Source organism: Tamandua tetradactyla, chromosome 5, assembly GCF_023851605.1.
Source record: "Tamandua tetradactyla isolate mTamTet1 chromosome 5, mTamTet1.pri, whole genome shotgun sequence".
NCBI lineage: Eukaryota > Metazoa > Chordata > Mammalia > Pilosa > Myrmecophagidae > Tamandua > Tamandua tetradactyla.
Window position 1 is genome coordinate 156,799,856 of NC_135331.1, and position 23,702 is coordinate 156,823,557.

The 23,702-nt window shown below is 42.4% G+C and overlaps 1 protein-coding gene across 1 annotated transcript in view; it reads right to left on the reverse strand.

Annotated features, from left to right (window-relative positions):
* Nucleotides 1-21,900, reverse strand: part of FAXC (failed axon connections homolog, metaxin like GST domain containing) — a 67,568-nt gene extending 45,668 nt beyond the window's left edge. The window contains exons 1-3 of the mRNA XM_077162460.1: nucleotides 21,606-21,900; nucleotides 16,352-16,487; nucleotides 4,984-5,180 (exon numbers count right to left, since the gene is read on the reverse strand). Of these exons, the coding sequence (XP_077018575.1) occupies nucleotides 4,984-5,180; nucleotides 16,352-16,487; nucleotides 21,606-21,871 (599 nt within the window). The 5' untranslated portion in view covers nucleotides 21,872-21,900. The remainder of the gene's footprint in view (nucleotides 1-4,983; nucleotides 5,181-16,351; nucleotides 16,488-21,605) is intronic.
* Nucleotides 21,901-23,702: the final 1,802 nt, after the last annotated feature.

A 23,702-nucleotide genomic window follows, 5' to 3' on the forward strand; every position in this document is an offset into this window, starting at 1 on the left:
ACAGCCCTGGAGCTTACTGTGTCACTCTCAGTAACGGGCAGAATTTAACAAGATCTCATGGAGAGCCCACATTTTCTCACATCCTCTATTCCTAGCCTGGGCCATCAGTTTCCATGGATGCCTGCCTTGTGTATGGCCTCCTGAACCAGAAAAGGGGAAGGAAGTGAGAAGCCTGAGGGAACTATCTAGGAAGTTCTCTGCCTAAGGTCTTTCCTTCCCAGCAGGAGAAAAGGATCTTTTTTCCTTTGAGGTTTTGGAGCTCTCAGAAAAGCCTCCTCAATGTCTCCCAAAGCAAGAAGTTGACTAAAGGTTTGGGAAACTTATAAAACAGAGAGAGAAGGGTTTACTTTTCCTTCTCCTATTTGGGATTTAAAGGAACTCAGGGAGTCAAGAATGTTATTTTGAAAGTTCACTGGATATCCACATCTTAATAGGGACCTTTCCTCCCAACTACACTAGTTCTTCCTCAAAATCACTCTTAGGTAAACAGAAATAAGAAATAATGGCTAATACCCTAAACGTATTTTTTTAATTAAAAAGTGAATTAAGGAAATAAAATTATCCTTAGAAGGATCTATGTATGACCCAAGCCACTTCCCAAGCACTTGGGGGTTTGTGGCGGGTAAAATGAAGAGTCTTCCCTACCAGGTACCACCTCCCAACTCTCTCTCCAGACCCTTTCCCCAACCCCGACCCTCTCCACCCAACATACCCATTGTATAAGTTTCCCAATTGCAAAAACAAATACCATACAATGAATTGGCTTAAACAACAGGAATGTTATTTGCTCCTGGTTTTGAGCCAAAATTGAGCCGTCAGGAAGGTGATGCTTTCAACCCAGACTGGAGTTCTGGGGCTGGCTGCCAGCAATCCTTGGTCCTTGGCTTTTCTGTCACATGACAATGCACAGAGCCATGTCTTCTCCTTTCTCTTCAGGCTTCACTGACTTCCAGCTTCTGGTTGCTCTCATGGCTTCTTCTACTATTTCTAATTTCCTTTGCTTATAAAGACTTCAGCCATAGTAGATTTAGGCCCACCCTCATTTAGCTTGGGCTCATTTTGTTCAAAGTTCCTATTTGCAAATGGGTCTACACTCACAGGACCAGGGTATGGGACACAAATATGCTTTCTGAGAGGGACATGATTCAATTCCTAACTGTCCACCCTCTGAACCTCAAAAAGACACCCCCCACATGCACAACACATTCATTCCACCACAACATCCCAACAGCCTTAAGCCATTTTAGAACAATACTATCAAGTTTCATCAAAATTAGTTATGGGTATGGTCCATTCTAGGTCAAAATTTTTCTGTCTGATGGATCTGTGAAAACTAGAAAACAAGTTACCTGCTTCCTATATACAATGGAAGGACAGGCATAGGACAAACAGTCCCAATACAAAAGGGAGAAACTGTAAAGAAAATAGGGTTCACAGGTCCCCAACAAGGCCAAAAGCCGGAAGGGGAAACTCCATTAGAATTTAAGGTCTGAGAGTCATCTGTGGATGTATGCTTTATCCTTTATCCCGCTAGAGCAGGAGCCCCACCCTTTCCAAGGGCTTGCACAGTGACCAGGCTCTCCCAAACACTAGGGTATAAGCCTCATTCCCAAACACTGGGGTGGCAATCTCCCTGAACCATGGGGCACAAGGCCTACCCCTTCTAGGCATAGGGACAGATCTGCCCTTTCCAAACACTGGCACGGGCCTGCACTCTTGTGCAGAGGAGATCTCTTCAGTTCAGACCTCGTTTTCCATGGTTCTGCCATTGAAGTCATTCTTCCTTCAATTCATCCCTTTTCTCTCCTTTTCAGTCCAGGCTAGCAGAGGGTCGGCTCATATAAATTTTGCAAAAACCTTGTATGGTTTGCATGCAATTGAAGCAGGTCTAAGCCATCAGACAACAAAACTTTTCACAGATCCTTCCAAGACAATTGCATTTCCAATTCTGACCTCCACTGAAATGGCTGACTGGATCCATGTTTAGCTACACCCTCTCTAGTAAAAGGCTGTTCAGATAAATTCTTACATGGGACCCCGTTCACTGAAGACTCACTTCCTAGAAGCTCAGGGAGGTCCAGATAGAGCCATTTTGGCCCTAATCCCAGGGTACAATATCTGGATAGGCTAACAGTTTTCAAATCATCAGCTGCTGGATTCTTTGTGCTTAATAGTTCAGTTCTCAGCTTATCCCTTTCCTCTAGCACTTCACTATAAGCTGCAAGGAAAAGTCAGGCTACACTTTCCATACACAGCTTGAAACCTCCTCAATTAAATGTCCAATTTCATTGCTTTCAAATTCTGCCTTCAATCTAACATCAGAACACAACTTTGCTAAATTCTCTACCACCTTATAACAAGAGTCACCTTTCTTCCAACTTTCAATAACACATTCATTATTTCCTTCTAAATCTTTATTGGAAGTATCATTAATGTCCATAACTCTATCAACCGTCTCTTCAAAATAATCTAGGCTTTTCCTATCAAGTCCCTCACAATTCCTGCTCTACCCATTACCAAATTCCAAAGCCGATTCTATTTAGGTATTTATCATAGCAGCACCTCACCTTCCAGTACCAAAAACGGCATTTGTTTCCCAGCTGCTAAAACAAATACCATACAATGGATTGGCTTAAAAAATGGGGCTTTATTGGCTCATGGTTTTGAGGCTAGGAGAAGTCCCAAACTGAGGCATGAGCAAGGCAGTGTTTTCTCCCCAAAGTGGCATTTGGGGGTTGGTTGCCAGTGATCTGTGGTCCTTGGCTTTTCTGTCACATGACAATGCACATGGCTGTATTTTCTCCTTTTTTTTTCCATAGTCCACTGACTGGCTACTCACTGGGGCTTCTTCTTTTACATCCAATTTTCTATGTTTATGAGGAATTCTACCACATTGAATTAAGGCCCACCATCATTCAGTTTGAGCACACCTTAACTAATAATACCTTCAAAGGTCCTATTTACAAAAAGATTCACACCCACAGAATCAGGGGGTGGGGTCTGAATATGCCTTTTGTGGGGGACACGATTTAATCCCCAACACCTTACATCAAGCGCTTGCTCAGGTTTGGGGGCACAGGGATGGAAGGAAGCAGAAGGTGAACTGCTACCAGGGAGGAAGCATATAAATGACATGCACACCCAGAATGAGAAGTAGTGAAGGGTGGTACTTTGGACTCTTGCTGAATCGAAGACTTACAAATTTTCTGAACCACTGAAGAATCTGTATCTGCAACCAGAGTATCAACTAAAACATAAGGCTTTTGGCTCCTTTTTTCAGGCATCTGACAAAGCAAAAGCTCTTCCCATCAGTGGGCCTATCAATCAAACGAGGCAGCACTCTAAAGGGCCGGATGCATCCAGGGAAAGTCACAGTGGGCCAGGTGGCCTGTGCTGGGTCTTCATTTCCCTCCATCACTGCAAAGCTGGGACTGAGGGCTGGCAAGCAAGTAAAATGGACTCTGTCCCTCAAGGCTTTTCCCAGAAGCTAAGCATGTCCCCCATGGTCATTCACTTCGGTCCACACTGCAGCAAGCTCTTTGAGATGGGAGGCCTGGCAGGTCTCCTTCAATGATATGAGATAAAAGACTAGGTGCACTCAGGGAATGCTGAGTCTGGAATTGCTCCCTCATTGATCTGTCCCTCTGTCCCTCTGTATCCCTAGCACCCAACTTGCTCCCACTCCTTCCACCTCTGTAATGAGATAGAGAGGTGGGGAATGATGCTTCAAGTCAGCCCTGGAATTAACTGGACAAGGACCAAAATTAGGAAGAGGAGAAGAAAAACAAGAGGTTGCGAAAACAACAGACAGAAACAGCAAGTTTCCCATTTAGAAAGAGAGCTGAATGGATGAAACAGAGATGATGGAGAAGAGCCTTCTACAATCAACCGCATGATGAAGGTATCTCTTGGGACTGGGGAGGTCCCCTAAAAGCTACTGGGAGAGGGTTGGACCCAGAAGTAACAATTAATGCCAAAAAAAGTAGGCTTCACAATTCTTAATTAAACCTTCAGAGCAAGACAGATTTTGTGGAAATCAGGGAGAAAATCTGTCTGATTTATTGAGGTGTAGAGAAAGGTGCTGAAATTCCAGAAAATGGATGAAAGAAAAGGAAAAAGGCTCACAAAACAATGTGTAAACAAGAACAACCATGTCTGCCTAACCCTCAGAGAGTCAGAGCCAGCGCAATGCCTCATGCATAACTGGGGCCCATCACCAACGCCATGTGCATGAGTTTCAAACTTAGGGAAATTCAACTCAGAGTCAGGCAATCAGGGCAAAGGCTCTCCATAAAGGAGGAGTGTGTAGGAGGAGAAGCTCTTTTTACCTAAGGAAAATTGACAGGAATCTTACAAAAATTGAACAATTTATTTCAGCTAGGAATTCTATCTCGATGTAGTTTTCTACTCCCTCCTCCTGCATAGGTGATGTAATATTACTTCAATTCAGCAGTTTGTATTTGTAAATATCCCCGAGCTCAATCAACTGAAATTATCACCCTCACCTCACTGAGTATCAGCTTAGATCAGGTGTCAGCAAATTACAGCCCCGAGGCTCTTTGTACATTTTTGAACGGTTGGAAAAAATCAAAAGAATAATACTTCATTCTATAAGAAACACAAATTTCAGGGCACAGAATAAGGTTTTGTTAGAACTCGGACATGCTAATCTACTTCCATACTGTCCATGGGTGGCTTCTGCACCACAGGGGCAAAGCTGAGTAGTTGTTATAGAGATTTTCAGCCCACAAAGCCTAAAGTACTTACTGACTGGCCTTTACAGAAAATATTCGTCAAGCCTTGATCTAGATACCTCAAAATTTAAGTCATAACTTTCACCCCTGAGACAGATTTCTCATCCCAAATTGTTAACATAGAAAACTTTTGAAAAGGTGGGGGGAGTGACTGAAAAGTGAAACAAGAGCTTGGGGTTTCCTGGGAAAGGGTGGGGCCTGCTGCGCTGCCCAGCGCCCGGGAACTCACCAGTAGAAATGTTCCTCCACCATTTTGGTCACGGCTCTGGAGACGGCTCTTTCGTGAGGACCGAGGTTTTTGTTTAAATTCACTCCGAGTTTCTCTTCCAGAAAGTCAATTATGAATTCTGTGCCAGAAACTTTTTCATTATTATATTCAATCCAAGGCATTTTCCCTTGAGCAGACAGTTTTCCACCAAAATAGTTCTAACAGAGTAAATTTAAAAAAAAGAAGAAGAAAAACAGCATTGTATTTAAATTTCACCATATGATTAATAAAAACAAACATTATGAACATTCAACCCTATATTTGACAGTAGCTATACTAGTCAAGTGAGTGAATTCAACAAGTAAACACTTTAAGAGAATAAATGGTGACTCATGAAAATATCACTTTACTCCCATAGATTTTATCATAGTCTCTGGCTTGTTGTAAAAAAAGGGGGGAGGGGAACCTCCCCAACCCCCACAGGGAATTGTTGAAATATCCTGGAAATAGTCAGTCTAGCTATAATATATTAACAATCCAAGAATGCAGGAAGTACTTAAAACCCAGTATGAATAATGCTCAATACCGCAAATGGCCCCAGAAATTCCAACACTTAACGTGTAACAAAATGTACACATCAGACTCAACTACACTGCTCGTTAAAATGCAAATTCTTGGGTCCAGGCGTAAACCCGGGACCAAATCCTAAGGAAAATCCACAGAAAGCTGTGTCCTTTACAAGCTCTCCTTTGATTCATAAGCATACAAGAAACTCACAAGGTGCCAGAGGACAGAGATCCCAGAATGCAGCAGAGGTGAGGAGCTCAAATGCTTTATTAACAAGTATAATTACAGAGCACAATTTGCTGCCTATTGTATGAAACAAAGATGGTCTCAGCCACACTGATGGATGGGATTTTGTGGTAATGAGTCCATTTATGCCAACATTTTTATCAGTAAATGTGGATCATTTAGAGCCCAAAAGCGGATTTTTTTTTTTAATGTGAATCCATTCTTTTGGTGTTCTACACAGTCTAAATGAATCAGATTACTACAAACTCCTCCTCGGACTTCAAACAAGTAGACAGTCCGGGCACGGGTGGGTAATGGCAAGCACTGAGAGTGCTTGGAACTCTCAATCATTAGCGCAGGGATGCAAAATGGGGCAACACCTTTGGAACAGTTGTTTCAAATGATCCAGTCATTTCACTCCGAGGTCCATGCAAAGACTTGCACATCGATGTTCATAGACTGTTAATTTGCAATGGTCAAAAACGGGAAAAAGTCACTGCCCAGCAAGAGGAGAGTGAATAAACATAATGTGGTACAATTCTGTTCCATAATAAAAAGGAAAGAACTAGTAAGGCACACAACAGCATAGATGAATCTCAAAATAATTTTGCTGAGTGAAATAAGCCACACAAAAAGAATATGTACTGTAAGAGCTCATCTATAGAAACCCTAGAAAATACAAACTAATCTACAGTCACAGAAAGCCCAGCAGTGGAGATGAAGGGGCAGAAGGAACGGATTAATTACCAAGGGGCAGAAGGAAATTTTGTACGGTGATGGATAGCCCAACAGTATGATGGCATCATTAGTATATACGTATGCCAAAACTTTAAACTAGAGCCTTAAATAGGTGCAGTTGTTTGTCAATTATATCTGAATAAAGCTGCTTTTGAAAAAGATAGCATTAGATGAAATATTAAATACATCGGTCCTCTACATATTTAAATTGTTTCTCTAAAGCAGGAGTCAGCAAACCTTTTCCATAAAGGGCCAGACAGTAAATAGTTTAGGCTCTGCAGGCCACATGTCTCTGCCGCATCCTTTCAACTCTGCAGTGGCAGCAGGAAAACAGCCACAGACAAGACCTAAAGGAATGAGCAGGCCTTGTGCCAATAAATAGTTATGTATGGATTCAAATTTAAATTTTATATAATACAAAACATTATTCATCTTTTGACTTTTTTTCAACTATTAAAAATGTAAAAATCATTCTTAGCTCACAGGCTTGATTTGGCCCCCAAACCCATGTGCTGGCCCCCTGTTCTAAAGGCACCCATTTCTCTTCCTTGCCTCCTATGGAAACATAATTAAAATAAACTACTCATTTGGACCACGCCGTGGATGAAATTCCTCTTTACAAAGCTGTATTAAGAAAGAAAATTCTGAAAGGGACCCCCTTCTAGGAGATCCATGTTCAAATCACCCATGGAGGCTCGAAACCCAAAAATCTTCCCAGAAATTAAAAAAAAAAAAAAAAAAAAAAAAAAAAAGGTCTGCTTCTCGTGGGAAACCACTGGGATGAGCAATGTGACTATTATTCAGTTCTTCTTACTTAGGCTGAGATTTGTGTGTTTCCCAGAAGTCAGAGTACATCTATTTTATTTCCCCCAACAGTACAAACAGTACATCTTACTATAAGGGAAGAAAACATAGAATGCTGCAATGTTTCTAAGACAAGCCTCTGGGCCTAGGAAGTCTGCTTGTTGTCTGTTGTATGTACCAAAGCACGCATGATGAATGAAGTGACCTTAAGTAAGATAACAAGGACTGGCCAATCATCTCTCATAAAGGCAGGCCATCTGCCCCCACCACAGTAAAGGCTTGGGTCTCCCTGAGGGGCTCGATTCTGTTTTGAGGTAGCATCATGTTTTTGACAGGCAGAGAAGCAAAGCAGGTACTAGTTCCATGTTGCTAATAACTGCCTTGGGAAGAGGACAATGGGTCTTTGGTCTCTGCCTGCTTGTCTCCTGACACATCATCTTATTGCTTATTCTACAGAATGAAAGTGGGCCTCGTCTGGAGGGCTGCAGTTAACTGCAGGGCCTCTGTGCGATTTAGAAAATGGAACCTCCTCTGGGTAAACACAGCCTGTATCAGAGTTTACAGCTCGGCAAGTAAAACCGAGTTTAGAGTTCACCCTCACCCCTCGGCAGGGCACTGGTGTGCAGGGAGCAGCCCTCACAATCACACATGACAGCGCTAGACCTTATCCTTGATGTTAACCAGGAAAAATGCCAGGCGCTTCTAAAAGCTGCTAGGACATCTGCCATTCTTGTACTTTGTATATGCTACAAATGTAAAGTTATCATTTAACACCGCATCTGTTTCAGATTTCTCTTGATACCACATATATATCCTCCTAACATATCTCCTTCTGGACTCATGCTGCTTTCAGATGCAATCCGTCCCCTACACTGTTTGCAGTGCAGATCGGATTCACCAACTTTGCTGCTCAAAATTATCCAGTGGCTTTGATGGATCTAGTACAACTTCACCATGCCTAGAAAACTGGGCCTATACCCCGCCCACCCGCCTCATGGGCCCTCAAGCCCCTCTGGGCCCAGCCAGGCGTCTTCCCACCTCCCTGACCCTGCACACTCTTCACCTTTTACAGGAATCCCCCTCCCCACCCTCCACAAAGTCCTATCCACCCCCAAAAATTCAGTTCTGATTTCACCTTTTTAGTGAACTATTTTCCCAGGATGAACCATTCTCTGTCTTTGGTCCATGTTTCTACGGTACAGTGTATGTTCTCTCCACAGAGTAACTGTTTGCACATCTGCCTGTCTCTTCGGACCATCCTCTCTCCCCTGGGTGCTTAGCACATTTTATTTGAATGGCAGATACAGAAATTAGAAAACAACTCTTTTGGAAATGAAAGCTGTAATATGTTATTATTCTCGGAAACTTTGTTTAGTAGGTAAAAAAGTAGGAGGCAACATTTTAGATACATGATAATTATACCTAAGTAAAACAGGTTAACTGAAACCCCCCAAAATGCCAGCACTAACTGGTAAAACTATTGATGAGATGTGGGTGATCTTTTCTTTCTCAGCCTTTTCAATTTTTCTGAGGGTGGTTATATTACTTTTATAATAATAAAATATAAGCATTTATTTAAAACACTTAATTTTCAGTAACTTCCTTAAACATATTGAAGAACTGCTGACCTATAATTATTAAAGCATTTGGAATCTGATTAACCCACTGGGGGAAGTCTCTGAAAGTAATTTGGAGAAGAAAGATGAAGAGGTAAATCCTCTACATTTTTTCCAAGGTGACGAGTTCCCTGCAAGTCTGTGCAGATGAGAAACTGCCGCACCTCTATTAGATTATTAGCACAGCAGCGGAGTTACAAATTTGGCTCAGTCATTTATTCCCTCGTAACCTCTGGCCTAATTTATACCCTCCCTGGGTCTCAATTTCCACATTCATGGACTGGATATAATAACAGTTGTGAGGCTTCAATGAGAAAATGCACAAGTTCGACCAAGTACCTTCAATCAGGAGTCTGAGCATTGCCATCACCATTCTGAGAAGGAGAATCTGAGACCCTGAGAGAGAACCCAGGTCTTGGGACTCTGTTTTGCCACACTGGCCTTACTGTCCCAAATTTCATATCTAAACGTGTACCCGAATGTATTCACTGGACCCTTGGATCCATTTAGAAGGAGCTCCTGCTGGCTAAATTTGGGATAATTTGAGCAGAAAAATCCATACATCCACCATGTTTTGTAGTTTTGTCGAAGAAGATTATTGCTTTTTGAGATGCATGCTGAAGTTTCATGATGTGAAGTGTCGTGATGCCTGCAACTTTCAAATGGTTCAAAAATAATTGTTCATAAATGCATATATATAAAGAGAGGTAAAGCAAAAGAAGCACCACGTTACCTGGCAAACCTACATAAAGGGCAAATGGGTGCAGACTGCACAACTTGTCTGTAGCTTAGAAAACTTTCAAAACAAAAAAGATTCAGGGAGCGGATAAGATCAACAAAATGTTCGATTAAACATCAATAGTTAGGGCTCAGAGCCAAAGCAGAGTTTCACCAGGGCCATTTTCTTTCTTTTTTTCTTCCTCTTATTTAAAAATAACTATTGTGTGAAATGCATTCTTCTTATACAGTCACTCATGTCAAATGATGTAAGTGTCTTTATGTACATCCAGAGAAATATATGGAAGGATGGTCTAAAATGCCAGGGATAGTTATCCCTAAATAGCAAGACGTAAGGTAATTTTTACTTTCCAGTTAGACTTCTTCGTACTATTTGAAATGTTTATAATTTTCTTACAAATATAAGAAAAAACAAGAGAGCAGTCTTGGTTTTCAAAAAAATTAACTACATCTGCAAAACTTTTCTGTGAGTCTATACTAATTACAAAATACAAAGTTTTTTTTAATGAGCTACCAATATTGACATCCTGATTTTAAGAAAATTATCTCTGTTCAATCAATACACTAAGCTTCTTAAAAATAGTCTTGTGAGTTCCTACTAGTGGTCATCAAATATTTATTCTAGTCTTATTTAGGCTAAAAAATATAAAAGCTTCAAATGTAAGGTCATAATCTTAGGAACATAGCATTTTAATAGTTTTTAAAAGGCACAAGGCAAAGAAGGGGCAGAAAGTGGAGTTCCCTGTGTCCAGGACCAAATACCTCTCTACTGACTGGTCCAAGAAACGAGCCCCATCAGCACGTCCCTGGCCCCACATGCACCAGCCCAAACCCTTGCTGACAGCTCAGAGTCCCCAGTGCACCCAGGTAGGCACAGAGTACCCCTTTCTAAGCATTTTCCTTTTACCTAATATCTCTGTCATGCCTTGAACATCTCCTCCATCCATTGTCTATACAGCCCTTACAGAAGGTAAACCACCCTGGGACGATTTCTTTTTTTTTCAAACATACTTATAAGAAATAACTATTTAGAAGGAGGTAAACTCTATAATAGCTTCAGGTTTCAGAGTGAGGCATGTATCCTGCTGCTCCAGTTATACTGACTAGAAGTGGCCACTCTAAAATATGAACTAAGGTTGTGAGGTTGCTGGTAAAGACAGGGCTGTGGCAGCAAGAGCTTCATGCCTTGTAAGAAAGGAGTAGCAAAAACAGATGGGCAGTTGCTGCAGTTGCTACAAACAGCAGGATTACTTCATCAAGAGTGTGAGGTATACAGAGTGATTTGATCAATGAGTAAAAAAGTATTTGCAAAGTCCCCTTGGGGGAATGGTGAGAAAGGGGGAAAATTCAACTTCCCCAAGTGGAGAATTTTTCATATTCTCACAAGCAGTGGGGACAACCAAAACAATAGGCTGAGCCTCCAATCCTGGGGGTTGTTCATATGAAACTTAACCCCTCAAAGGATAGGTCAAGCCTACTTAAAATTAGGCCTAAGAGTCACATCCAAGAGAACCTCTTTTGTTGCTCAGATGTGGCCTCTCTCTCCAGCCAACACAACAAGCAAACTCACTGCCCTCCTCCTCTCTACGTGGGACATGATTCCCAGGGGTGCAAACCTCCCTGGCAATGTAGGACAGAAAACCTAGAATGAGCTGGAACTCAGCACCAAAGGATTGAGAAAACCTCGACCAAAAGGGGGTAGAGTAAAATGAGACAAAATAAAGTGTAAATGGCTGAGAGATTCCACACAGAATTGAATTGAGAGGTTATCTCGGAGGTTATTCTTTTTTTTTACATGGGCAGGCACGGGGAATCAAACCCAGGTCCTCTGGCATGGCAGGCAAGCATTCTTGCCTGCTGAGCCACTGTGGCCCGCCCACAGAGGTTATTCTTATGCATTAAACAGATATCACCTTGTTAGTGAAGGCGTAATGGAAAGGTTGGAGGGAACTGCCTGAAAATATAGACCTGTGATCCAGTAGCCATGTTTCTTGAAGATGACTGTATGATAGAGCTTTCACAATGTGACTGTGATAGTGAAAATCTTGTGTCTGATGCCCCTTTTATCTACCTTATCAATGGACGAGTAAAACATATGGAATAAAAATAAATAATAAGGGGAACAAATGTTGAAATAAAGTTAGTAGATTGAAATGTTAGTGATCAATGAAAGGGAGGTGTAAGGGGTATGGTATATATGAATTTTTTTCTGTTGTCTTTTTATTTCTTTTTCTGAATTGATGTAAATGTTCTAAGAAATGATCATGATGATAAATATGCAAGTATGTGATGATATTGTGAATTACTGATTATGTATCTAGAATAGAATGATCATATGTTAAGAATGTTTGTGTTTCTTGTTACATTTTTTTTTAATTTTTAAATTAAAAAAAAAAAAAAAGAGTGGGGGGTATAAAATACCTAAAAGCAGCCAGAGCACAAAATTCAGGGTTTGGCCCCTGTGCTGGTTTGAATTTGTGAACCCCAGAAAAGCCATATTCTTTAATCTTCATTCAGTATTGCTGGTTGGGAGTTTTTAAATTATCCATGGAGATATGACCCATGCAATTGCGGGTGGTAACTTCTGATTAGAGGATTTCCATGGAGGTGTGTCTTCACCCATTCAAGGTGGGGTTGCTTACTGGAGCCCTTTAAGAGGCAACCATTTTGAAAAGAGCTACAGAGCCTACACAGCCAGAAACCTTAGGAGAGGCAGAAGGAAAATGCTCCAGGGAGAACTTCATGAACCAAAAAGCCTGGAGAGAAAGCTAGCAGACACAGCCATGTTCGCCATGTGCCTTTCCAGTTGAGAGAGAAACCCTGAACTTCATCAGCCTTTTCTGAGTGAAGGTAACCTTTTGTTGGTGCCTTAATTTGGACATTTTTATAGACTTGCTTTAATTGGAACATTTTCATTGCCCTAGGACTGTAAACTCACAACTTAATAAATTCCCCCTTTTAAAAGCCTTTCCATTTCTGGAATATCGCATTCCAGCAGTTAGCAAACTAGAACAGTCCCTGATTGTGTCAAAGCTGACACGGTGGCTAAAGCAGGCAAGCTGATAGACAGTAATAATGGAACAGAGACAGGTGGCTGCTGCACAGCAACTTCTTCCTTCAGTCGAGCTCCTCACTGACACACTCCCTCAACTGCTGACTGCCACCACCAGGATGTACAATGATCTTCCAAATTGGATACGATCCGTTTAGATCATTCAGGGATCTGACTGTTTTCATTGCTACTTTTTTCTCTACTGATGGCTTACAAAGTACTGCCTAATTTTCTCCCTGACTCTCTCTCCAGACTCACTTCATACCCCACCCCACCCCACCCCACCCCACACTACAATTCCCAGTCGTAAAGAACACCCCATGCCCTTCTTGATCCCTCCCACCCAAAGCCTGGGCTTGGTGCCACTCCACCACCTTCCCAGAGGACCTCCGTAACAGCACTTACCAAGCTGAAGGCAGGGAATCAGGCTCATCCCAGCACTGCCTTGGAAGGATCACTGCCAGGCCCATTCCCCTTTCCAGACAGAAATTAGCTCAGAAAGCACAGTCATGGGAATTCAGGAGTCAAAGGGCAATATCACTTTCAGGGTAGCCTCAGAGCTTGGCTGGATGAAAAGCCCTCCCCTCCAACCTCCCAACTGGTCAGTCACAACCTTGGGAAACCACCTCTTCCCAATGCTGCTGCTTCCTAAGAGCTTAAAGGTGAACCCCTGACCAAAGGAGCCATTTGGAGTAGTGGCAGCAAATTGGAGGAACTACAGTGGTTTGAGGACACCTAAGGCTCGCCTTCTTCCTTTTCTTAACTCCCTCAGAGGTATACAAGCTGAGACTTGGGCTTTACCCCTTGCCCAGCACAAATGCCCAGGCAGGGAATCAGATATCCCTGGTGTTCTCACCCCAGTGCAGCTATACACCTGAGGAGTACAATCATCAGAAAAGAAGGACAACACAATGACTACATGACATGACATGAAAAAGAATTATTGGGACAGCAAATTTTTAATTAGCATTAAAAATATCCTCCACAAAATAACAGAAGAGACCAATAACACAAACCAAATAGAAAGAGTAAGAAAAAATATATAAATGTTGAAACAAAGAACATAATAGATGAGATATATAGCACAGTGGATATAAGAAGAAAACAGAGCAGGGCAATGGAAACTCAGAGGAGTACTCTCAAAAAGAAGCAGAAAGAATTAAGGCTTACAGTTCAGAGCCAAAGAAAATAAAAGCAGAAGGGCTTAGTATCTAGATAATCTGGAACAGAGAAGAGGAGGAAAACAAACTGCAAGAGGAAATATACGAAGAAAACTGATAATTAATTCCCCAGAATTAAAAAGAGATGAAAGGCCTCAGATTAAAAGTTTATAATGGATCAAAAAAGATACATAAAAACCCATATCAAAAAACATTACAGCAAAATTTAATGATATTAAGATTAAAAGCAAATTATAAAAGCTTACAGAAAAAAATCAAAAGAACAAGAATCAGATTAACATCAGATTTTTCAATCACAAATCAGATACAAAAAGACAATGGAATAATATTTTTAATGAATTGAAAGAAAAGAACTTTGAACCTAGAATTTTCAAATATGAGAGTATAATAAAGATATTCTCAGGAATGCAAAGCCACTGACAGTTTGCCACTAAGGGGTTACTCGGAAAATATTCAAGAGAACACTCATAGAGAGGTGCATATGTGATTCAGTTGTAGAATGCTCATCTTCCATGTGGGAGACCTGGGTTCGATTTCCAGACCATGTGCCCCCCCCCCCCAAAAAAAGAACACGCATATAAAAAGAAAAATAAATCCAGGAACATAAAACATATGGGAAATAAAACTAGTTAAGTAATTCTAATAGAGTTTGTTGTCTAAAATCAACATACAAAAGAAGAAAAGAAAAGAGGATATCCAATATTCCAGAACTAAAATGCTAGACAATAGCAACACAATTGGGTTGGGAATAGGGGAGAAAGGGAGAGACCAAAGAGATCTGTGAAATTACTGAAGTCCTCGTCCTGTTTAGAGGGCAAGTATAGTATTTGATAAATTTAAGAAAAGAAAAGAAGAAAATAAACCCAAATATAGGTCTTAAGATCAAACAACATAACAAAAATAGAATGTATAATTTGTAAATTATAAGGAAAACTCTCTCTCCATTCAAAAGCAGGAAATGAAAATAAATTAAAAAGAAAGAAGAGTAAGGAGAAAATAGAAAATGAGTATCAGACATGTCATAATAAAATAATAATTACAATAAATGTAAATGAGTTAAACTCACCAATTAAAGATTCTCAGATTGGATAAAAGTAATATATTGCCTATGAAAGACAAATTTAAAAAAAAAAAACGTAAAATACAGAATGGTTGAAAAATGAATGGATGGAGAAAGCTATCCCAACAAATATGAACCAAAAGAAAGCTAGAGAAGCAATCTTAACATCTGATAAAAGAGAATTTAAGGTTTTAAAAAACACAAGGAAGATGGGTGCATGGGTGGTTCAGCGGGAACCACCATGCAGGAAACCCAGGTTTGATTCCAGGACCATGGACCCCCCCAAAAAAATATCCAAACAAACAAACAGAAACCACAAGGAACAAAGAAGGATGCTATATACTGGAAAAGAGACAAAAGAATATAAGATACGATCTTTCACCTGATATGTACCTAACAATATAATCTCAAATACATAAGATCCATATAAAACAAGAACTGACAGAATGTCAGGAACAAGAGCTAAATCAACATATACATTTGAATATGTTAATGCACTTCTTTCAAAAACTGCTAGAATAGGCAGACAAAAAGTAAAGTAGAATAATATACTAAACATGCTCAAGCAAATTGATAGAGAGAGCTCTACACCCAAACACAGGATATTTAATTTTTTCATCATTTATAAAAATTAACCACATACTAGGCTAAAGCCACAGTAAATTCCAAGGAATCAATATCAAAGAGACTATCTTCTCTGACCATAGGAGTAGAAATCAATAACAAAATGAAATCTTTTTTTAAAATTCCTTATGTCTGGAACTCAGTTAAGAAGAAAAACATGGGAATCTTTAAAAAATATATATAGAATCGAATGAAAATGAAAACACAAAAGGTAAAAATTGTGAGACATAACTAAAGCATTACTCAAAGAAATTTATGCCTTTAAATACATTTCTCTGCTCACTCGTTAATGCTGAAATGAGCAGGGTTTCCCTGAAAGTCACTCAAACAGAATACAGAGCACTAAGGAAGAGCTCTCACAAAATCTTCAAATCTATACCCTCTGCCCCCATGATCATGAGAGACAAAATACAATGCTGTCAATTAAAAAAAAAAAAACTAAAGGGGAAAAAACACAATAAGCAATGGCATACCCACCTTTATTAACAGCCACTCAATAGTAGACCTGTTCAAAATATTAACCAAAACATATTCCACATCAGGGGAAAATAGCATGCCTGAATCCCTCAAAAATCCACAAACCCTTTCGATCTGTCAATAAACTGGATGTAAAAATCTAGAGACCCTGGAATCAAGTACCTCCATCTTACCAAGGATGGGCGCTGCCAGTTTCATACCCTACCCCTCCAGCACCACGAGTATGTTCTTTCCACTGTGTAAGATTAAATATTTCCCCCATCTAACACTGCTAGCATAAGATTAAAACATTTTTGCACACAAATACCTGATAGGGTAAATCAGCCATCCTTAAATAAGTTTCCATTTTCAAACAGAAAGGAGATAAACTGGGGACACCATTGTTAGGTCTTGCAAACTGATGCAAAATAATAGCATCTTTGGAGTCAATCTCTTGCTGTTTCCTGTCAAAATCCAAACAGAAATAAAGAACAAGCCATGTGTTACACATTCATTTCCCTTAGTTTCTAAGAAGACCCTACTGGGTCGTAGCTTCACAATGAACAAGGAGATGTTTGTTACAGGTGCTTACCTCACCCAGATGCACTTATGGAATGGAGGCTTGTCAAAATACAAGGAATTTTGATTCCTTGTCAAAATGCAAGGAATCTTACAAACTCTGATATTACCATAACCCCAAGGGCTCAGAGAAGTAAATATGTATCAATCTTTCCATTATCTTTGGCCTATGGGCAGGAAGAATATTTCCTGGCACAGATCCACCTCTTCTCCACCAGCTATGCCATGTGGTAGGCACAGCTCTGAGGGTTTCGTAGGTATTCTCTCATCTAATTCTGACAATGGCTTTATGTGGTACGTACTACTGTTAAACACATTTTATAGATGAGGAGACTGAGGAATGGAGGGTTAACTTGCCCAAAGTCACACTGGTAGTAAATGGGGAGAATGCAGACTGAACCAGAGTCAGAGCCTGTGTTAAGGACCACTAGACCATACTATGAAATGGTCTAGTGATCCAGAAGACCAAGACAAAACCATGCAGATTTGCTCTGTGCAGGTTTGCACAGAATCCATGACTCTGAATATTCTAGTCCCTCTTCCAAACTGTGTCCTCACCTGGCCTTCTACCTGTGGTGCCACAGAATCTGATTTCTAGACTCTCTTTTATCTTCTCTGCCTTCACAGGGTCCCCATTTCCAGTTCACGGTGCATATCTTAGAACCCCTATTTTTCCCGTGTCTTGTCTCAGGCACACATCCACAGCATTCCATCTTTTCCTCTGGCTAACTGTCTGCATGGAGAAGACTTCCTTGGGTACCAATTCCCATAAGCCACCATGGAGTAGACAGAGCACTGAGTTCCAAGTCTGGGTACCTGGGGTCAAGTCCAAGCCCTGCTGGCTGCCTGTAGGCATGTCACCCTGGACCTCTCTTCCTTCCTCACCTGGAAAGTGAGGATGGTACTGATCAGGCACTGATTACTGGGAGGACTAAATAAGGAAAACTATCAAGCATTACATAAATGTGGAGTGGTGAAATTTATTCTCATTCAAAGAAACATGGTTTTATCCTCTTAAGCTACCAAAATGTCATCATTTCATCCACTCATACACCCTCTCCTACACTCCTCCAGAATCTTTTACTATCTCCATCTTTTGTTCTACCTAAACATGTCAAATAAACCTCACTCTTCCCTTTGGCCTTTCCTGGGCCTCTGGTTTCCTCACATCATTTCAGTGTAATCCCACACCAACTTGTACCCAAGCAATGCCAAGCTCTGTGCACCATCATCACACAGAGGCTCATTTACTAAATCATCCTCATTTAGAAAAGAAATTCTTTTGGAGAAGTTTACCGCTTGAACGCCTATCCAACATAGAGTTGAAATTTGAAAATATTGGTCCTCTTAGTCAAAAGAATAAAAAATATTTTTTGCTTTCTGGAAATATATTTGAAAAGGATTTTCATTGAGATGGTAATACGTGGAAAATGGGATATTACCAAATCAAGAACCTGCTCAGACTATGTTCATAAACACTATTGATTTAACAATTACCTACTTCTGTCAAGTCAAATAACTCGTCACAAAGTGGTATTTTCATGTAAATTATCCAGGCAAAATTTTAAGAACTGAAAGGAGAGAAGATAAATATAAAAACCCCTGCTCCATTCTCCAGAATGATCTAATTTTAATGGTTGATTTGGTCATGTCATAATAACAATGGATACATTGGGCTAAGCACATACCACAGAAATTTATGCAATCCCAACCACTACAGAGCAGTCATTTTTATTACAGTTTAAATTTCATACTATACTTACATTTTACGGTAGACAGGAAAGTAAAGTTCAGAGAGTTTAAATAACTTGCCAAGGACTTGCAATAAAATCTGTACGTTCAGTTCTCAAACCCTTAAGCACTTAAACTTCACCAAAACAGGCAATTCCTCAGTTATTTTTATTAACACAACCAATTGACTCAGACCATGCAAGTCTCAAGGACATTGTGATAAAAGTTTGTAATTACTTCAACAGAATCCTCACTATATGTTGAAGTCTGCTCTAAGCATTTCACATGTTAACTCATTTAATCAACTCCATGAAATGATTAACTCATTTAATCAACTATTACCATCACCATTTTTTGCAGGTGAGGAAACCAACTGACCATGAAGTTTACTATCACATCCAAGGTTACTGATCGGTTAAAGGCAGAGACGGAATTTGAATCCAGACAACCTGGCTCACCTATGAGGAGCCTCTCTCTAACTTAGGATCAGAGGATCAGGGTGGGTTGTTAAGGTGGCCTCATAAAGTTTGTGTAAGAGAACACCTTGGAACATCAAGACTAGTTCCTATTCCCAGTGGTCCAAGTAATACAGTTCATACCTCTGTACTAGCTGATCAGCCATTAGTTTCTGGGAACTTGATGTTCACTCATGGGCTGTTTATAATTCCTTTAAGTTTTCTACCACAGACTGAGCCCACGTACCAAAAGGGCAAATGAGCTACTAATAATGAAGTCATAACGTAGTCATTCAATTTACAAAACAACAAATTTCCAAATGCCTGATTAAATTTAAGTTAGCTGCAAGGCTATCTCTGCTCAGGGAAAATAAAGTAAAGGGCTGGAACAATATTTGTTTAAAAATAATGTGGTGGAAAAAAAAAACACTGGATAAAAGTCAGAGTACTTACTTTGGTTAAATTCATTAAACTTTCTAAATAATCCTCACCAGTCAACTACACTCTGGAGCCATAACCATAGATTTAGGTTACGTCCAGGCAGCAGAAAATCCAAGTGAAATGGTGAAGAGTCTGCAATTGCCAGTGAATTCAGGTATATTTCAGATTTTGTTTTGTTTTGTTTTGCAGAAACCACACAGCAACTGAAGCTGAGATTTCACATTAAGCGGACATCTCTATCATGTAAACTTGAAGCCTCAGTCTTCCACCCTCCTCCCCGTCCTTCTTCCCTCATCCCTGCGTGCTCCCGGGATCTGTCAGGAACTCAGCCTCTCCCCCAATGTCCGTCTTCCCTGAGCAGTGCCCCAGCTCTCTGCATTTCTCTTTCACTTCCCCCATCAAGACTTACTTCAGAATTGGTACGTCCTAGGAGGCACATGACAAGTGCAGGCTCCATGGACACATGTTCCCAGATTTGGATTCGACTACTCTTACTTGCTGTGTGATCTTGAGTGAAGTTTCTCAACCTCCCTCAGTCTCAATTTCCTTATCACTAAAGAGGATCACGCCTCATGCAAGAGAGGTAAAGCACTTACATGCATAGTCGTTTCTGAGTGCTCAAAATAAGGCAACCATTATTAACGTCTGCGTTATAACAGGATTTCCCAATTCAACGTAAACATTTGTCAAGAAACAAAAGTGAAAAAGCCAAGGATTTGAGACGCCTTAACCCAAGTAACTGTCCAGTGCTGGGGTGTGTCATCCCCTAAGTGGGGAGATAGGTATCTGTGGGCTCTGTCCAGCTACCACACCTGCCAGGGTGTGGCCTGCTCCCAGGGCCAGTTCTGGGTTCCTGCTATTTCTGCAAGACTCAATCCTGTCAAGCCTTGCCTTGGCTTTCTCCACAAAGTGGAAAACTGGTGAGAAGCCACAGGGCTTCAGAGCCTCAAAAAGCCTTGAACTGGAATATAATTGAGAAATGCCGGGGTTACCATTTCAATTACGGAACAAATGTTTCCGTTCTTCATAGAGCTTGAAACTTCACTTGAAATTGAGTTCTAAAACAAAACTAAATATAAAATCTATAGAGAGGCCATTCCATTTCCAGGCTTTGCCTTTGGTTAAACTAGACTCCAGATACTGTGCTAAATGAGAAAAACAAATAGGTAATAAGCTTAAAATAAAACTTCTCAGTTATGGGATAAGTAATATGAAAACCAATACATTTCCCCAAACCTAAAAGACTCCCAGAGACTTCTCAGAGACTGGAAATATTCAGAATACCTAAGACTGGCTGTCACAGCGCCAGGCTGGAATGCCTGCAGGTCTGCTAAAGGTCACCTGTCACTACCTTTGTCTATATCCTATTGTGTAGGATTCCTCCACTGGGAAAAAAAGGCAGTGTGGACATATTTCTTGCTCTTGAGAAAATACTGACCAACAGGGGCTGTTCCAAACTGCTCTGCTTCTGGTAACCTTCCAGTGACGGAAGGCTCAAAGCCCTGGAAATTTTAACCTTAAATTGATGTAATAATTAGCCAAAGAACCCTCCCAATACCCTATGGGATTACCTTACTTAGACAAAGATCTTCTGTCTGGCTGAATGTAGCCCGGCAAGGGCCTCCATTTTCTGGATTTCCAAGTCAATTGTGTAAACATTCTGCTGCAGCAGATGCAACTGTTTACAGCACTGGGGGACTCCTGCTATGTCAAACCCGCCCATGTGCTAATCCTGCCCTCCGATCTCCTACTGCTCACACAACAATTACATTGAACCTAAACATGGTGGTTAGCTTTAAACAGCAAATAACCGGAAAACAAGGTCAACATATCAGAACTGCCCACTTCAACACCCGGCCATACATACTTAACAATGACCCAGGGCTCAATGGGGCTTTTGCAATTTCAGCCTCTTGAGGTTGACATTTGGGGAAGGAGAGTGGAGAATTAACCTTTAAGTAAAAGATGAAGATAACAGTTAATATTCCAGCATTATTACCGATAAATAAATAAGGCATTTCAAGGAGGTGGGGCTTAGTATTTGAACCAGACTTAATTCTATTGTTGAAAACACACTGCAGTTAGGGTTTTACTAAAGACGTTTCCTAACAGATTATTTTGCTCCATAATGACTAGTGACTCTGTGTATTCTTGCTTTTAGCATCCAAAAGGTTGGGAGCCAAACGTTTTCCCTCCCAACACCGGCTTCATTCTCCTGTCAACTCTAAAACTGCCCCTGGGGAAAGATAAGGGCAGGGCGCGTGGGCATTTGGGCGGAGTGATCGAGGGGCTGGCATGGGGCCCCCCTGGCGCCAGCCCTGCCCTGGCCAGGTGTCCCTCTCCGGGCCCCTGCGCGGGGCCCTCTCTCCGGCTCACCTAATGACCAGGAGTTCGTGGAGCAGATACGCAGCTGCGGCCAGCAAAGCTCCCCCGGTCAAGTAAAGGGTTTTCTTCCACCAGGGATCGGAGCCCAGCCCTGCCATGATCCCACCGTAATCCTGCAAAGGGAAAGCGATGATGTCCCCATAAAAGGAGAAGGGTTCCTCGGACCCGGCCCACCAGCCGAAGAAGGAGACGCTCTGGTTCCAGCTCAGATCCACCACGCACGGCCTGGACGAGGCAAAGCCAACCCCCCAGTGCATGCTGCGCGGCTGGCTGCGGGCGCCCCTCCCAGGGCCCGCGCCGCCCGCATGGAAAGGGGCCGGCGCGGCCCGGCGCGGGCTCAGCTCCGCGCGGAGGGCGCGGGCGGCGCGGGCGGCGGCGGCGTCGGAGGAGGAGGCGGCGGCACAGCAAGGGCGCAAGCCGCAGGCGGCGGGCCTGGCCGGCGGGGCCCCGAGGCCCTGGGCGGCAGGGGAGGCCGCCGGCTCCTCCCGCAGCGGCCTCTCCGCGCCGCTCTTTGTGTCGGCGCCTGGAGAAGGCCGCGTGATGTCATTGCTCCCCGGGGCAGGGAAACAGAGGCGGGATAAAGTCACCTACCCCGCGCCCTGCCCCCGCCCCGCATCTCCGCGGCCCAGCGGCCCCCGCCCCGGCCGGAGCTGCGGAGCTGGGACGCGCCGGGTGGCCTCCGCGCCTCCAGGCGGCACGCCCAGGAACCGCCCGCAGGGCGAAGGCAAGGGCTGCGGAGGCGCTGGAAATGCGGCCGCCCGGCGTGAAAGGTGCAGTCCCGAGCCGGATATCGTCCTGCCGCACCCCGCGGCCCGCCCCCCGCCTTCGCCCCGGCTCCTCCCGCGGGCCCCAGTGCGGGGAGCGCGCAGGACTCACCTGGGGCTGCGCGGAGATGCTGGAAGGAAACGCCACCCGGCGGGGGCGGGGGCAGGGGACCCGGGCTCGGATTAAGGTCGGGAATTAGAATGTTTCTGGCCATCAGGAAAGCGCTGTGTTTTTACATAACTTATAAAAGCACTCTTATTGCATTACACAGTGACCTAGGTCTTGGACGTGTGCTCACAGAGAGATGTCTGGTTTGACAAATAATAAAAATGTACTCTAGCTAGAGAGACCCCCACCCCCCCACCCCCACCGCCAAATATTCCTTGGAAAGTATTTTCAGGGAACTCCCTGATCCATATATTTATTTTAAAGTGTTTTTAAAATTCTTCTGGGGACAGACGATTGCACAATCGTGCAAACGACTGTGTGTTTGTGTTTGTTGTTTTTGTTATCTTCATTTTGAAAAATCCATCGGGGCAAAGAATGGGACCATGTTTCATAGAAGTTTGCAAGGCACGTACAAATTTTAGTAAGAGCATGCATACCCTAAAATTCAATTCGGATGAAATGAAATTTTAAAAAAATTCAAGTCGTTGAGGTTTCCTCACTCCTAAATTGAAAGGACGTAATAACCTTACAGGCTTTGAGAAAACAGAGCTTGCGGGGAATGGGATTCCCCCTTGCTTTCTGCTTCCCCGACCCCCACTAGCAATCTAAAGCAGGCAGTGAGAGTGGGTGTATCTTGATACAACATGAACGACTCTCTCTACTTAAGCAAGCCCCAACCAGATTGAGGGGGCAGGGGTGGGACTAGCCTGGGCTGGTGTCCAAGCACCAGCTCCTGGGGACCCCAGACACCACTGGGAATGGAATTTATGGGACGCCCTCAGGAAGAAGTAGTAGTGTGGTTGGAAGTGAATCTTCCATGCGCACCTGGGAGGGGTGAGACCCAAGTGCTTGCAGGAGTGACAGAGGTGATCCCCAGACTGCCTTCCAGAAAGAGAGGGATCCAGAGGCTGCAGGGCCTTGCCCCTGGGAATCAGAGTGCAAGAGTTTGGGATCAGACCGGAGATGCTCTACATCGCCAGGACCAAGGAGGGCTGGCAGCAGAATTCTCCGTTCTCCTTCTAAGTCCTTCCCCACATAATATACAGCCTTTCCTCTAAGTAAATGTTAACTCAGTGTTTAAAGAACATCAGTTTGAGGTCTGCTACAGAATTATTTGCCTGAGTGTCTAGGTCCAGCAATGGGAGTGGGTGTACT